The 14,031-nt window shown below is 50.4% G+C and overlaps 1 protein-coding gene across 3 annotated transcripts in view; it reads left to right on the top strand.

The window, feature by feature from the left end:
- Positions 1-14,031, top strand: part of LOC311532698 (uncharacterized protein C1orf167) — a 34,369-nt gene that overhangs the window by 6,202 nt on the left and 14,136 nt on the right. The window contains exons 2-13 of one of the 3 annotated variants that reach the window (XM_084651396.1): positions 202-420; positions 3,985-5,939; positions 6,585-6,628; positions 7,242-7,461; positions 7,658-7,833; positions 8,378-8,475; positions 8,911-9,094; positions 10,346-10,527; positions 10,937-11,123; positions 12,080-12,290; positions 13,345-13,514; positions 13,669-13,792. In XM_084651396.1, coding sequence (XP_084507522.1) covers positions 291-420; positions 3,985-5,939; positions 6,585-6,628; positions 7,242-7,461; positions 7,658-7,833; positions 8,378-8,475; positions 8,911-9,094; positions 10,346-10,527; positions 10,937-11,123; positions 12,080-12,290; positions 13,345-13,514; positions 13,669-13,792 — 3,681 coding nt within the window. In that variant the 5' untranslated portion in view covers positions 202-290. The other 2 variants (XM_084651395.1, XM_084651397.1) reach the window with 2 other exon arrangements.

Here is a 14,031-nt window from a genome sequence, read left to right as displayed (position 1 = left end):
CAGGGGCCTGCCCTATAGGAGGCCAAGGGATAACTTCAGGGTTGTGCTATTAATGAGTAAACATCATTCTGGCTGATTCAGTGGGATAGCCAGGAACATCTGGATGCTCCCCTGGCCCATAGGTCTTCACAATAGTGTGGGATGTGGGGAGGACACCTGGGTCTGTAGCTCTGGAACAAATGCATCTGTCTGTTATTACAGCCTGCTCCCCCTGATGAGGTGGTTTTGATTTCCCATATCATGGGCCTGCAGTGGCGTATAACCTGCATTGCTGTGAGAAAGGCCTTTCCATGAAGCCAGTTTGCAGGGTGCCAAGGTCTCCCCTGAACTGTGTAGAGAGCATGGAGAACACAAATAGGAGCTTGAGCAGCAGAAAGAAAGAAAACATCCCCCCTCTCCTGAGCAGCTATCTGAAATCAGGTAAGCAACTCTGCCCTGTCTGCTGCAGGGTTTCCAGGGTGTATATCACTCTGTTACCTAGGGGCTCTATCCAGGTAACCTACCAAACTGGGTGTCAGGAAGTGAGGCCCCCCATTGGGGAGGGCTTTCATTAGCCCTCCCCAATGGGTTGGCTAATTTATCTGTGCCATCTTGAGGATGTAGCTCTAATTAGACATGGGTCAAAGCTCCTTTTCCATGGACATCTGTAGTCACAATGACAAGCCAGCATCACTAATCATGGGCGATAAGCTCCTTAAAGTGCCTCAGCTGGGGTGCGCTTGCTGCTGGGATTTGGGGGCATTAAGTGGACAAAGCTGCAGGTTTGCAGTGAGTTCAGAGAATCAAACACAAAGAGACGTTTGTTCTCGTCCTTGAGGTTCTGGCTGGAGCGAGTGGCATGTCCTGTGGTGGCTATCGGAGTGAGTAACTTCATACAGGAGAGGTGGTTTAGCACAAAAGGAGAGACAATCCCACGGTCGATATGAACTACACCGGGACGTGCAGCTGTGGGGGTTGGGATGTGTGCCAGAGCGATTTCCTGCTGAGAAAGCTTAGCATGGCTCCTTGAGGCTCGGCCCAGGGAAAGATTTCCCTCAAACCCAACCAGGTACAGTTTCTAGTACTTCGGGTGGATCACCACGGGAGCTAGTCTGGTTGTTGGCAGGCGGAGTGTGCAAGTCATACAATGCTGCAAAATGATGGGGAGAGAGGGTCTGATCATCACTTAGCAGCCATGGCAGACCCACCCTTTTTCCAGCTCAGCAAAGTAACATTTGTGAGTCTCTCTGAGACTTCAAGGGACAATATTGGGTTAAAAGCCCTACATGTGCATGGTGGTCTAGTGCATTGAGCAATCAAGACATCTCTACCCCGGACTCACTGTGTGACCTTGAGCAAGTCACTGCTGTATGTCTCAGTTTCCTCACCTGTGAAATGTAAAATCTACCACCTTAAGTCTCTGTGGATGGGGAAAGAACCCACTGATCTGATGGAAGTGCTGCATGTTTGTTTGTTATGTATTTTAACAATAGAGGTCCCCTTTGTTATTGATAACGTCTCATAGTATTGAAAGGGGATGAATTGAAAACAATCCAGTTGACTTTTGGTTAATTATGCTGTTTGTTTCCTTTCAGTGTGGACATTGAAAATAGATTGGTCAGTTTCACTTTTGTTTCTAGTTGGTTTAGTTTTTCCAGTTCCAGTGCACTAGCTCAAGGCTGCACCACTTAGTTTGCAATTATTTGTTTGTTTTTTTTAAATCCTGCTTATTGTCATTGGAATTACAACAACAACAAAAAGTCCATTTGTCGTAGGGTTTGTAATACTTATTTTTATTTCAAAGCCTAAATCTGGGGCTGAGTTTGACCTATGTCTCTGTTAAGCCATCTCTTTTCCTAGTCTAGACATTTTTAAAAATCTCGTTGGCTTTGATCAATTAATCCTGATTTAAAAGTGTTAACCTGCATCTACACTAGGGTCCGAGTGGTGTTTCTAGAAGGGTTAGCTAACATATGTTAGTTACTGTGGATTTAATAGACACCATTTTTTTCTAGTCCATACAAGGTCTAAATGAGTTGGGTAAAAATAGTTGTTAAAATCTAATCCTGGCCATGTGTTAAGGACCTAGTGCTTGGCAGAAAGAAATGTAATGAGGATTGGGATAGCATATGTGTCTATATGTGAGAGATCGTTTGCTTGTAACTTCTAGATTCTCAAACTTAAAAGCAGACTGATGTGACCCTGTGGTGAGCATTGATGGAAGGAAACATAGCACCTGAAGGGGCTTGTCCCTTTGTGATTCTGGGCCTGTTATTAAACCCCCTTTTTAGCAACATGCTGCTAGCTGTGTGGAAATTCCTGGGATGCAATGAATCCTTTTCTGAAGCGCCAGCGTGCTGTGCTTTGTGATTATGCTTTATGCAAGAATAGGCACTGAGAAGCCAGTGCCACTCTGGAAACTTGTGGAAAGTCTGTTCACTTTAGCGATGCCAGCCCCTAATTAAAATCTTCCCCTTTGCAATATGTTTGAGAACATATGAAAGACAGTGACAGCCATTCCCAAAGATAATTGGAGTATCAGCGAATGAGTGTCTCTTTCCCAGCTTTGATCAGATTGTTGGCTGAATTTCTGTGTCAGAAGGACCAGCAGCCCATTTGCAAAGAGAGATAGCCGAGGTTGGTAGTTGGCTGTTTGGGCCTTTTTCTGGGAGACAGGATGATAGCCTAGAAATTAAGCCTTAGTGTGTAATACCCAACTAAAGATACATATTTGGCTTTCGAGCATATTGTTCCAAAACACTCTTGATGTGACAAAGATGATTGATATTCATTTCACAGTCAGCTTTGGCGTTTTCCCCCCCTGATTCATTGAGTTTGCTGAAGAGAGAGGGGTGCAGGTGTGAGTGTATTTCATAATGTACTTTTCAGCTCACATTCACTGCCCATTTTAAAAAAAAGTAACGGTTAAACTGCTCACTTCAAGCTGTTCCTTCAATTCCCCCTACTTTTTTCTGGTGCTCTGCCTTGTGTGGCTGTAAATGGGTAATTTCCAATTTTAATCAACCAGCAGTCCAGCGAGATGGAGTAGTGGGGACTCCTCCTTGTAAGCATTAAAAAGGGGGTGAATGGCAACAGTTTCTTCTTACAGAAGACAGAGGAATGAAAGCACACAACCCCCTAGTACTGCAGCATCAGCAATGGGTATGAGCCTACATCCTGGAGGGGATTTGAACAGAGGCAAGACTGCTAATTAGGGACCTGTGTGCACTGTAGTTCTACTTAAAACATGCTCTGGTCTTGTAATGTAGATGAGACTAAACTGTGATTCCTAAATGTGCTGCAGCCTTGGACTCTTGCCAGACTGTAGCATGATTTGGGAACCTGAGTAAAACGCAGTTCAGTCGCATCCATGCGGCAAGACTGAACTGTACTCGAAACAGCTCAGGGCATTATCATGAACCCAGCCCAGGAGGAATTCATGTGGATGAGAGACCCAAGCCCTGCAGACAAAGATGAGGGAGTGTCCATGCTCCAGTTCAAACCACGTTGTCCAGAACTATTGAAACATGGTTCTTGCTAGAAACGTGTTAGTTTGATGGCAACTGGGCCTACCCATGCTATAGAAAACCATCTACAGACTAGTGTGTGCACTGGCCAGGGGACAACTGTATTCGCATCTTACTAGCAAAAACCTGTATTTAGTCTCGGTTCTGGCTAAAGCATTCTGAGCTGAAGAGTAATTAGGGCCTTATCTATTGGTGGCTGCAAGTGTAAGAATAATAATGCTAGGAGAGATCCCACTTTCCCTAGGCTCCTGTTAAGATCTCGGGCTGTCCCCTTGAAATTCCTCCTGCCCTGCCAGAAGAAAGTCTCTCTCTTTAACAGGAACTCAATAGTGTACATGATCTTTTCAGTGCTGGGGACTGAGGCTGATCAGAGAGGTTCATTATATGGGGAGTCCCTGAGGTGCGTGGAAAGCTGTTGGGGATGTGGTGATGAATTATTGATGCTCCCTTGAAAAGAACGGTTCTTGTTTTTCTTTAGAGCACGGAAAAGTCCAGAAGAACGTGAACATAAATCTGTATTTGGGCGCTGGAAGCCGCGCTGAAGCTACTCATCGGTGGGCCAATGCTGCTGCATTCACTGTAACCCCTGGCTGGCAAGCGGAGCAAGGCAGGAGAGCACCAGCTGTAAAAAGCAAAGGCCCCAAGAAGAGGGATCCCAGCCTGATACAGACTAATCTCTCTTGCCCTTCTTCTCAGCCTTTCCGGGCTGCTACCAACCAGCTCTCCTCCTCCTGCTCCCAGCAGCAAAATAACCTCAACTGCAGGCTGCAGCGGGGCAGCTCTGGAAAGGTGGCATGTGGTAATCCCCTGCCGCCTTCATCAGCTCCACCCCACGTGGATCTTCAGTGGAGACCTTTCCGCTTTGACACGGCTGGGCTAGCAGGGAGTGAGGAGAATGTGAGTGTCCACCTCCCGGAGAGGAGCCTGCAGCACAAGAAGAGACCAAAGGAGGAGTCTAGCCCCTGGGACCAGTCCTCTGTGCACTCCACCTGCCATAACCTTCCAGAGGGAGGAAACCAGAGCAATGAGCAACAAGTGAAAAAGCAGCAACATGGACCTTTCGCTGCTTATGATGCAGACTATGGGAATCCTTTACTATCCAGTACAGATTCCCTCTCCCCAGCTGTAGTGCCTGTAATCTCCTCTGCTGGGCTTGTCCCCCACCACAGCCCAATGGTATGTCTCTCTCCAGGGAGCTCCAGAGGAAGTGTGAACTCCTGTTGTCCTGGGCCTGCCCTCACCTTGGTCGAACTGGGTCCCCGCAGCTTGGCAGAGTCCCTTCCTCGCTCTGTGGCCCTTCAGTCTGTCCTGCAGTCCTCCAAGACCTCTGCCAGCCTGCACTGCTCAATCCAGAGGCTTAAGGAAGAAGCTGCTTTAATGGGGATATGGAGCTCCCTCCCTTTGGAGTCCAGGTCTTCTCCACTAGCTTGCAGGTTGTGCGTTGCCCCCGAGGTCTCTACATCTGCTGTCCTGAGTGTGGGAGAGGACCTTGCTAGAGAACAGAGCAGTGCTAAGCAGGCTAGAATGAAATGGGGTCCCCCATTTGTTAGGGATTGGGGTCTTGGTTCAGTGACTGGTGACGTGGGGGATGCCGAACCTACCTCTCTCTGTCACAGGTGCAGAAATACTGAATTATATGCGCAAAGAACCAAGGTTTCAGGTGGAATCTGGCCAGAAACCCCCTGTGCTGATGCCAGCTCGGTCTACCTGGTTGATACAGACACAGGTAGTTCCCGTGACTGGTCTCCCTACCTCAGGTATAAATCTCATGTACAGCACGCACCACAAACGAACGGCACGCTCAGCCGTGTAAAAACTACTTTCCCTGAAAAGCCACTTGGAGTGGAAGAGTCGCCCTGCTCCGTGCATTGGAGGAAGGCCCTTCCATCTGGCCCAGACCCAGATAGCTTGCAGCTGTCACTGGAGACACAAGAGGGTAGGGCGCCAATGAATGTCCGTGTAGCTGTGTATGGGACTCCAAGGGAAGTGCATCTGAGAGTCCAGTCTCCTTCTGGAGATGCAGGGATCGGTCAAGTCCAGCCGCTCAGTATGAGCTCCATAGACGTCGGCACCTCTGAGCCTCATGGCAAAGACCAGGGAGAGTCAGCAGAGGCATGTGACATCGTATCGTCTGCAGCCAGGAGAATAGCCATGGTGAATAACAGGCAGTCTGTGCCTAGTCCCAGCTACAGCCCTTTCAGGGTAACAGCCAGGCAAGGTCCTGGTGAATATTCTTTGGTTGCCACTGCCGTGGATGATACGAACGCTACCAATGAGGGAGAAAATGAAGAACGCTCCCAGGAGGCCTTCTGCATGGATCAGGGGCTCAACACAGACTGGGACCAATCTGAGAAGCTTCCTGCAGAAAGGAGCAACAGGGAACTGCAGAACTGTGAGGAAAGCAGCCAGGTGCAGGACAGAAGACTACCACGGGTGAGGACCCTGTCAGTGCACAGCATCCAGGTTCTCCTGTACCCTCCTGTGTTCGTCTCCACCTTTCACCAGCAGCAGCTGGAGGTGAAGAATGGAGGTGCTGAGGGAAAGGAGGTGTGGGGATGAATCTCCATACGGGGCCATGGGAGAGCCCCCAAGAATAATTGCAGCCATCATTTCCCTTCCCTCAGGGGACGGACCAGTGGCCCATCTGGTCTTGTATCGTATCTCTGACATGTGTAAGTGTCACCATCTCCCTTTCCCTCTCTCTAGTGTCTTATTCTCAAAGATCACCTTTGCATTTTACGTTTCCTGGCTCAGGGGAGGGAAAGCACCATGATGGCTAACTCTGCTGCAGGCATGGCAATGGAGCACAGAGGGCCCAGTTCTCCCACTCTCTTTTGTGCTGAAATTAAAGGAAGCACTTGCAAAGCGAGGATATACTCAGCATAGGATGAGCTGGGGCAGTCAGCTGGGACCGCCCTGCCTCATGGCTGAGCGTTAGTTTCCCAACCACAGTGGCTGTGTGAGGTTGCACATCATGTGACCACAGCCTGATTCTTCCACCTGGGGGTTGTTAGTACTTGTGAGACCGGCACTTCTTGCAGCTAATACCAGTGCGTCACTGTCTGCTCTTACCTGTAGGATCCAGAGAACAACGTCTCGTGTTTGGAGATGAAAGAGAGAAGGTAAAAAGGGCTTTGGGTGAGGGGGTTGAGTGGGGAGTTGCCTTTGGAAATGTGTGGCCATGGAACATTGCCTGGGGCTTATGGTTCCAGGGAATGTGCCACAATATTACCTGGAACACGTAGAGTTGGGAGAGTAGTTAGCCCTTGGAGAATAAATGGCTGCAACATCCAGAACTGAGTATGCTTTAAAAAAAAAATTGGCACGTCTTTGGACTTCCATCTTGGGTAGCTCCAGCAGTGGGCAGAAGGCAACCCTTGGTTTAATGTTCCCCTCTAGTAGTGCAGCTTCTTCAGCTGAACTCATTGCATGGTCAGCAGAGAGCAAGCAATAGCTAAGGCCTTGAGAAGGGACTTGAACCCACAACCTTTGGGATAAGAGGGGAGAGCGCCACTAACTTGGCAATACTTACGCCCATGTTTGGTGCAGGGCTGTGGCTGAGTACATGGTCTGGAACCTGCTTTGGAGAGGACTGGGATCACTTAGTCCCTGGGAATGAGAGGACTAGCTGAGGTGGAGATTGCTAGTCAAGTGGATGGAGTCTTGCTGATATGTCTTGGCTGGATTTGACCTTCCTTGCTCATACTGGAGTTCAGTCCCTTGTTTCTGTTTCAGTTCTCAGCTGCTGGGTAATAGGCGACGACTAGCCAGGTGTTTCCAAGCCTGGAGCAGCCACACCCTCAGGAAGAGGACTGCAGCTAGGGAGCTCTACAGACAGCAGCAGCTTCGCAAGGGGCTTGGGGCCCTACAGTGGGCAGTGCAGCTGAGGAAGGTGCAGATGGAGATTGCCCAGCGGAGACACTCCCTGGCTGTGCTGGCCGTCAGCTTTCACAGGGTAAGGATGGGCAGGGGACAATAGAGGAAATGCTGTCACGCAGTAAGGAGGGCAGGAGAAGGGAGGGAAGTGGCAGGGGAATGGCTGCTCATACACATGATGAGGAAAGGGTGCACAATGCTACATTCAGTGCAGAGTGGATTCGGAGCCGGGGGTTCTGATGCAGGCAGGTCTCGCCATGTCGCTCCTCTTTCAGTGGAAGTCAGCTGTGGTGAAGCAAAACGAAAGCCAAACCTCCCAGCAGGAGCCAGTGACTCTCACCAAAGAGTCGCCAGTGGGTCTTGTCGGACTGGGGAGAGGTCCAGCTGTCACAGCCCCAGTGTGGTGCCGGCTGACAGCAGGGTCCCCGCAGGAAGCTGCATGGCACAGTAGGTAAGCTGGGATTTTCTCATCAATGACTCTTTGTGTTGGATGGTTGCGGGGCTGGAGCTGGAGGCAGAGGAACTCTCTTTAGCAAGAAGACCTCAGATGAAGGAAGAGCTGATGGCACAATCCTTCTCACCTCTGTGGATACAAGAGATTTCCAGGGTGGGAATTTACACTTACAGCTACTGAGCACTGGAGGATCCTACCTCAGGCTCGTCCGTGCTAGCTGTGGTAAAATTTCTGTGCCTCTGATAGAGGGGACAAGAGGGAAACCCAGGGTCATTTCTTGGGTCCAGTTGCGATCCATACGTGTGGAGCAGGGGTTGGTGAGTCAGAATCAGACTTGTCATCAATCCCTGGCAGGGGAATGAACTGAGCAAAGGGAAAGACCTATTTGCTCAGGTTCTATGGTAGAAGAGCTGAATCCAGAAAGCTAGAAGCAGCCCTGGTGGAAAGGGAGGCCTTGATTGTAACCCCTCCCCCTGTCTGGGTCTGTGAGCTCCCTCTCTGGCAGGTTCTGTGGCTAAACGCAAGCTTGGGACTCTTTCAGGGTGGAGGCAAACCTGTGGATGCAGCTTCATTGCAGGCAGAGAGCAGATGAGCTCTGTCGGCGGGCACAGGCCATCAGGGACCTGAGGCGGCTGGCTGGTAAGCACTGGCTCCAGAGCATTCAAACACATGCAGTTAAACAGTATGCTCCCAGGCTGGAAGGATGGTGGCATTTCAGGAGATTTCTCAGTTGATGTCTAATTACTGCCTTGTCTTTGCCCGTTCAGGACCTGATCCTGTGAAGTGCTGGGCATTGACTCTGGTGGGAGAGGAGGCTGCTCAGCATCTCATAGGATTGGTCGCCTATTGTTCTGTTTCAACATCTCCTCTGTCATCTCCTCAGTGAGATTAGCTTGTAGCGGATGCTCTGGCTACAGCAATGTGAACTTCCTCCCAGCAATGCCTTGCCATTCCCAGCAGGAGTCCTGCCGGTGGATGTTTGCGTTGATGGTGCTAAAATGTTTTAAGCTCTTCTCTTCAGATCTGATTTTTCTCTTGTTTTTTCTCTCTCTCTCTGGTCTTGTAACACAGCAGCTTTCAGACTGTGGCGCCTGCAGAAGGAGCTGCTGGACAAAGAGGAGGCCAGAGTTCAGGAAGCTCGTGCCTTGCTGGAGAAGAAGCAGCTACAGATCCTTTTCTGGGCATGGCGTTCACGGAGCTTGGAAACCGAGCGGATTTTGCCACTGCTGACTCAGATCCGGAGAGAGCTGGCCATCCGGTAAGCAAAATGGGACCCATCTTCCTTCTCTTGGGGATGTCGGATTCAGTCTAGAATGTGTTCTATTGTGAAAACCCAGGCAGGAGCCTGGCAATGAGAGATGCGACCCAGAATGATTCTTATCGAATTCTAGACAAAGCCCGTCCCCCTTGCTTATTGCTCTAAATATTTGAGGATTAAGTCAGTGCTCATGGGGAGGGTGTGAGGACATTGGCTAAAGACAGACCTAGCATGGACCAATACGGGGCGAGCTGCTTTGCATAACTCAGCCAAGGCACTTCAAACCTGAGCTCTGCTAGTCCAGTGACCAAATCTGAGACTGCCAACCATGCGGAATTGTTCCAGCCAGCACAGCGAGTCTGTGATGTGGGCAAATGGGGACTTGGAGAGAAGAACCCAACTCCTTTTCCTTTCCTGGCCCAATCCAAGACTCGAACCCAGGTCTCCAGAAGTGAAAAAGGCTGGTACGGTAATAGCACTGGGGTCTCCCTTCACTCGATAGTGCCTCACCCAGTCCCTTTCTCACAGCACCGACATTGAAGACTAAATGTGTTGTGTGTATGAATTTAGTGTTGTAGGCCGAAGTCTACCACAACTTTCCAAGGGTTGGGGTGGAGTCTCCATCACTGGAAATTTTGAAATCAAGATTGGATACTTTTGTACATGATCTGCTCTAGTTCAAACAGGAATTAATTCAGGGCACTCCTATGGCCTGTGTTATACAAGAGAGCAGAGTAGATGATTGCAATGGTCCCGTCTGATTGAATCCTCTGTTTATCCACAGACCAGGTACTGCACAGGCCATACTGGTTCAAGCTTCCCCTGCACAACCCCACTCAGAGGCCTCACCATTGACCTGGGCAGAGCACAACGAGGGTTGAGAGGATACTTCCATCTCTGTGGCTCATCCAGTTATTGACTTTTCTGTTGAGACTGTCAATAAGGGGGCCAGTTGCTAGTTACAGTTTGGGTTCAGTGGATTCCCATCCATTGGGAACTGGCCTGAAACCCCCAATTCATTTCATGTAGGCCATCCAATAGCCATCCAATGGTAAGATGTCTTGGTCTGGACTCAGACCTTGGACCTAGAAGTGGAAGATGCTTGGCATTCTCCCCAGACCCCTACATTACCCAAGCACTCCAGGAATGAGTTAAGGACAAGAGACGCCTGATTCACAAAAGTTCCATGGCAGAAATAACCAGAGAACCAGCTGTTGCCGCTTGATTTATTTTATTCTTTGGTCTCCTCAGGTGTTTCAGTGCCTGGAGGCAGTTTGTTGAGCGGAAGGCATTGTACAGACAGAACCTGGAGCATCACAGGGCCGAGTCCCTGAGGAAGTGCTTCCAGCAATGGGTCCTGATGCTGCAGCTCAGAGAAGTGGACAAGATGACAGCTGTGAACTTGTTTATCTTGAGGCAGAGGAGATGTTATGGTGAGGCGTTGAGGGCCTATCTAGTCATCTTAAGATCAGAAGATACTAATGTGCCTCTACATTTTCCCCTCTCCATGTGGCGCACTGGAGACTGGATGGAAGCTTATTGCAGGGCAGCATGAGACAAGTCGGCTACCCTCAAGATGGAATGTGATCCTAACGTGAAGTGCCGAGTCAGGAAGAGGGTTGTCCCCCTTGGCCAGATTAGTGTTGCTGCAGGAAGATTTGAGATCCTGTTGATAAGTCTAGAAGAAAGCCTGGCAATAATTTACTTTGAGATCTAGAAAGGAAGCTGTGCGGTGGGGGAGTCGGTGGCTGTCCCCTGTGTCAGGCTGAGTTTCTGAGCACTGAAGAGTCACTCCTGACAAATGGTTTCTCTCTCTCTCCTGTCTGTCTGTGACCTGTAAAGGACAACAAGCTAGCTCAGCTGCCAGTGGGCCTGCGGTGAAGGAGGATGAAGCTCAGCTATGCTTGGCTGTAAGGAGAAGCCACCTGTGGAAAAGAGGTGTCTCTTTAGATGACCTCTACCAGCGAATGAAGCTCCAGAGGATATTTCTGCTGTGGAATGCGAGGCTCCTTCAGCAACAGCGAGCTAAGTGAGTGTTAGGATCAAATGCTTAGGGAACACCTTGATTCTTGGGGTCCAGATTTCCTCTGGGTCCCTGAGTAAGAAATCACTTTGCCTCTCAGATTGTGTCTGCCGTAGAGTCTCTCTGTTGATGACACAGATGAAATTACATTCAAATAAATGAACTGAAGGGATCCGTCTAACCTATTGAAAGCCTATTAGGGGCTTATTGTGTCCCAGTGAGACCTTTTTCCAGAGTGGGTCTGTGTATGTGCGCTATCAATGCCAACCAAAGACGGTGCCAGGAGGGGCTCTGGGTTGTTGTGCGAGGAGAGGGCACTCTCTAGGAGCGGGGGGGAGGAATTGCTGCCGAAGGTGCCTTTGCGGTACTCCCCTGAAACGTGCGTGTGAGGTTTCCTTCTCGTCGATTCTGACTTTTAGAGATTATGCTACACACACCTGCGTCGTATATCTAGTACAATGGGGAAGATGTCTTCATTGCTGCCCACGGTACCAGGTACGTCACTGTGTGAAGGGCAAACATTCCAAAGGACAGTTTGTTGGCTCTTCAAGGACCTTCACCAGGACCTGCTGCTGCAGTGCAGGGGCAGGCCCTGAGTCTGGAAATGAAGGGGTGGACGCTGATGCTAGAACCCATCACCCATCGATTCAGAAATCAGCACGGGACAGGCTTCCCCGCTTTGCCCCACCAGCATGTCTCAGTGATCTAGAGAGCGGAGCAGTCTCCATGTTCCACTCAGTCCTTGGCCTCTCTGCTGAGACTGCCAGCGTAGGGGCTATTAGTGCGAGTTACCATGGTGGATTCCATCAGGTGGCTCCCTGGTCAGACCACACCCATGGTAACTCGTCACTGCTCACCTGGGCTGGGTTTAAATGGGTAACCTTGAGGTGAAAGACCCTTTAGCCAGCACCAGTCCGCTAAGCCATTGTGCAAACTTCTCCTTACCCTCTCCTTCTCCTCAGTTCCTTCTCTCAGGCTTTGGAGCAGCACCGACTGCGGGACGCTCTGAGACAGTGGCGCCAGAGGACTCTTCAGCTGAATCCTCTGAACCACAATCTCAGGGCACCTCCTGAGGAGCCTCTTGCCTTGCTGGATTCTGAGGAGTCTTCTCTCTCTTCCGGCTTCCACAGCAGCGCTCTTGCTCCTCTTGTTTCCCATGGCTCGTTGGAAAAGGTGAGGGAGTCCTGCTGACAGTCCTCTCTGTGCTGCAGGGAAGTATTGATGCAAATATAAAAGCAGGGAAGTTCAGATCCAGCAGGGACCTTGGGGGTCTGTTTCAGGCTGATAATACTTTGAGGCAGTCCTGTCTAGTGGTGAAAGCAGTGCACTGGCAGTCTGGAGACCTAGATTACATTTCTGCCACTGACTAGCTGTGCAGCCTTGGGCAAGCCACTGCACCACTCTGTGCTTCACCATCACCATGCCAACGTCACACTGACCTTGTGCCTTTCACCTGAGGATCCCAAAGTGCCCTGCCCAGATGGGTAAATATGATTGTCCTCATTCAAAGATGGGGAAAGTGAGGCACAGAAGGGCTCAGTACAGATGGGGTACTGCCTTACAGCACTGAAGTGCTGGGATTTGACTCTAAAGTTTCTGCTTCAACACAGTCCCCACACTAACAAGCTGATCTGCCTTGGCCTTAGACTTGAAGGCTCTGATGGCGGGGAATCCATGTGCTAAGTGTCCTCAGAGGCAGATACGGTCACGCCAGTCCCCTAAGTGAGGGGTTAGAGGGCAGGCACAAGGCAGCTGATGGTGGGTGGGTTCTGCTGTATACTCACTGCATGGCAGCTAGAAGGCACAGGGTACAGAGATCCCTGCCAGTTGTGGGAGGGGATACATGGACCTCTTGGTTTGGCTGCCATGGGAAACGGACTGCAGAGCTGCTGGGCTCTGTTCTACTTTCCACCATGCTGCCAGCCTCTGAGGAGCCATCAAGATGGGAGGCTTTGCTGTACTCGCCTGCTGACTATGCAGAGTACTGGGACAATCCATGGTCAGGGCAGGTAGTAGCTAGTTAGAGGTCTATTTTCCACCAAAGGTGTGCCCACATTCCTGTACACATAGCAGCTGACGAGTGTTTCCTGCAGCAGAGGGATGGATGCATCTTGGATCTCCCCAAGCTCCGCTGCAAAGAGGAGTGAACGTAGAGGTTAGAGGTCATTAGCAGAGGGATTGTTGCTCGGAGCACTAAACTCATAGCCTTGTGCTTTCCTCTGACCAGGAGAGCAGCTTCTGTGACAGCAGTCAGAACAGCCTCTCCTCCCTCATGACCTCCGAGGACACCACACACCTGTCCCGGTCTGTCTGCTCTCTGCAGCAGCACTGCTGCCCAGTGGTTCCAGCTGAGCTGGTGGGAGAGGCCTCCACTCCTCCACAGAGTCCCCGAGTCGGGTGAGTTGGATCCTGGAAAGAGGTGGCTCTTCTGTATGGATAGACATGGCCTGGATGGCTGCCTTTCTCCTGACTCCCAGCCCAGTGCCCCTCCAGCTGCTCTCTCCTTACCTTGCTTGTCAAGAGATATCAGCCTGGTGCTTGTGTCTTGCAGAGAGAATCCGTTTATGGGAGGCCAGCTCCAAGCTTTGGCACTGTGGAGACCAGACAGCAGGATCGAGCCTCTCACCAGTTACTTCGCATGGGAAGAAATGCAGTTCCAAGGTGACGCTCTGCAGGTAGTGAAGGATTTCTCCGTGCTGCTCAATTTATGGAAAAGTCTTTGGGTTTAATCACCTGCCAACCCCACCCCTCACCAGTCTGCTCTCAGTTGGGCAAAGAGGTTCCCATGACTGGCAGATCTCTGCACATCTCGTCCCCCTCCTCTTGCCAGCCTCAGTGGCAGATGAGCAGGGAGATTTTCCTGGTACTCAGAAATTGAAGGGGTACTTTGGAGGAGTTTGGCAGTGGTGAGTGC

This window comes from Lepidochelys olivacea (genome assembly GCF_965140295.1).
Source record: "Lepidochelys olivacea isolate rLepOli2 genome assembly, chromosome: 18".
Lineage (NCBI taxonomy): Eukaryota > Metazoa > Chordata > Testudines > Cheloniidae > Lepidochelys > Lepidochelys olivacea.
Note: the sequence above shows the minus strand (reverse complement) of the source record. Positions and strands in the feature narration are given on the sequence as shown.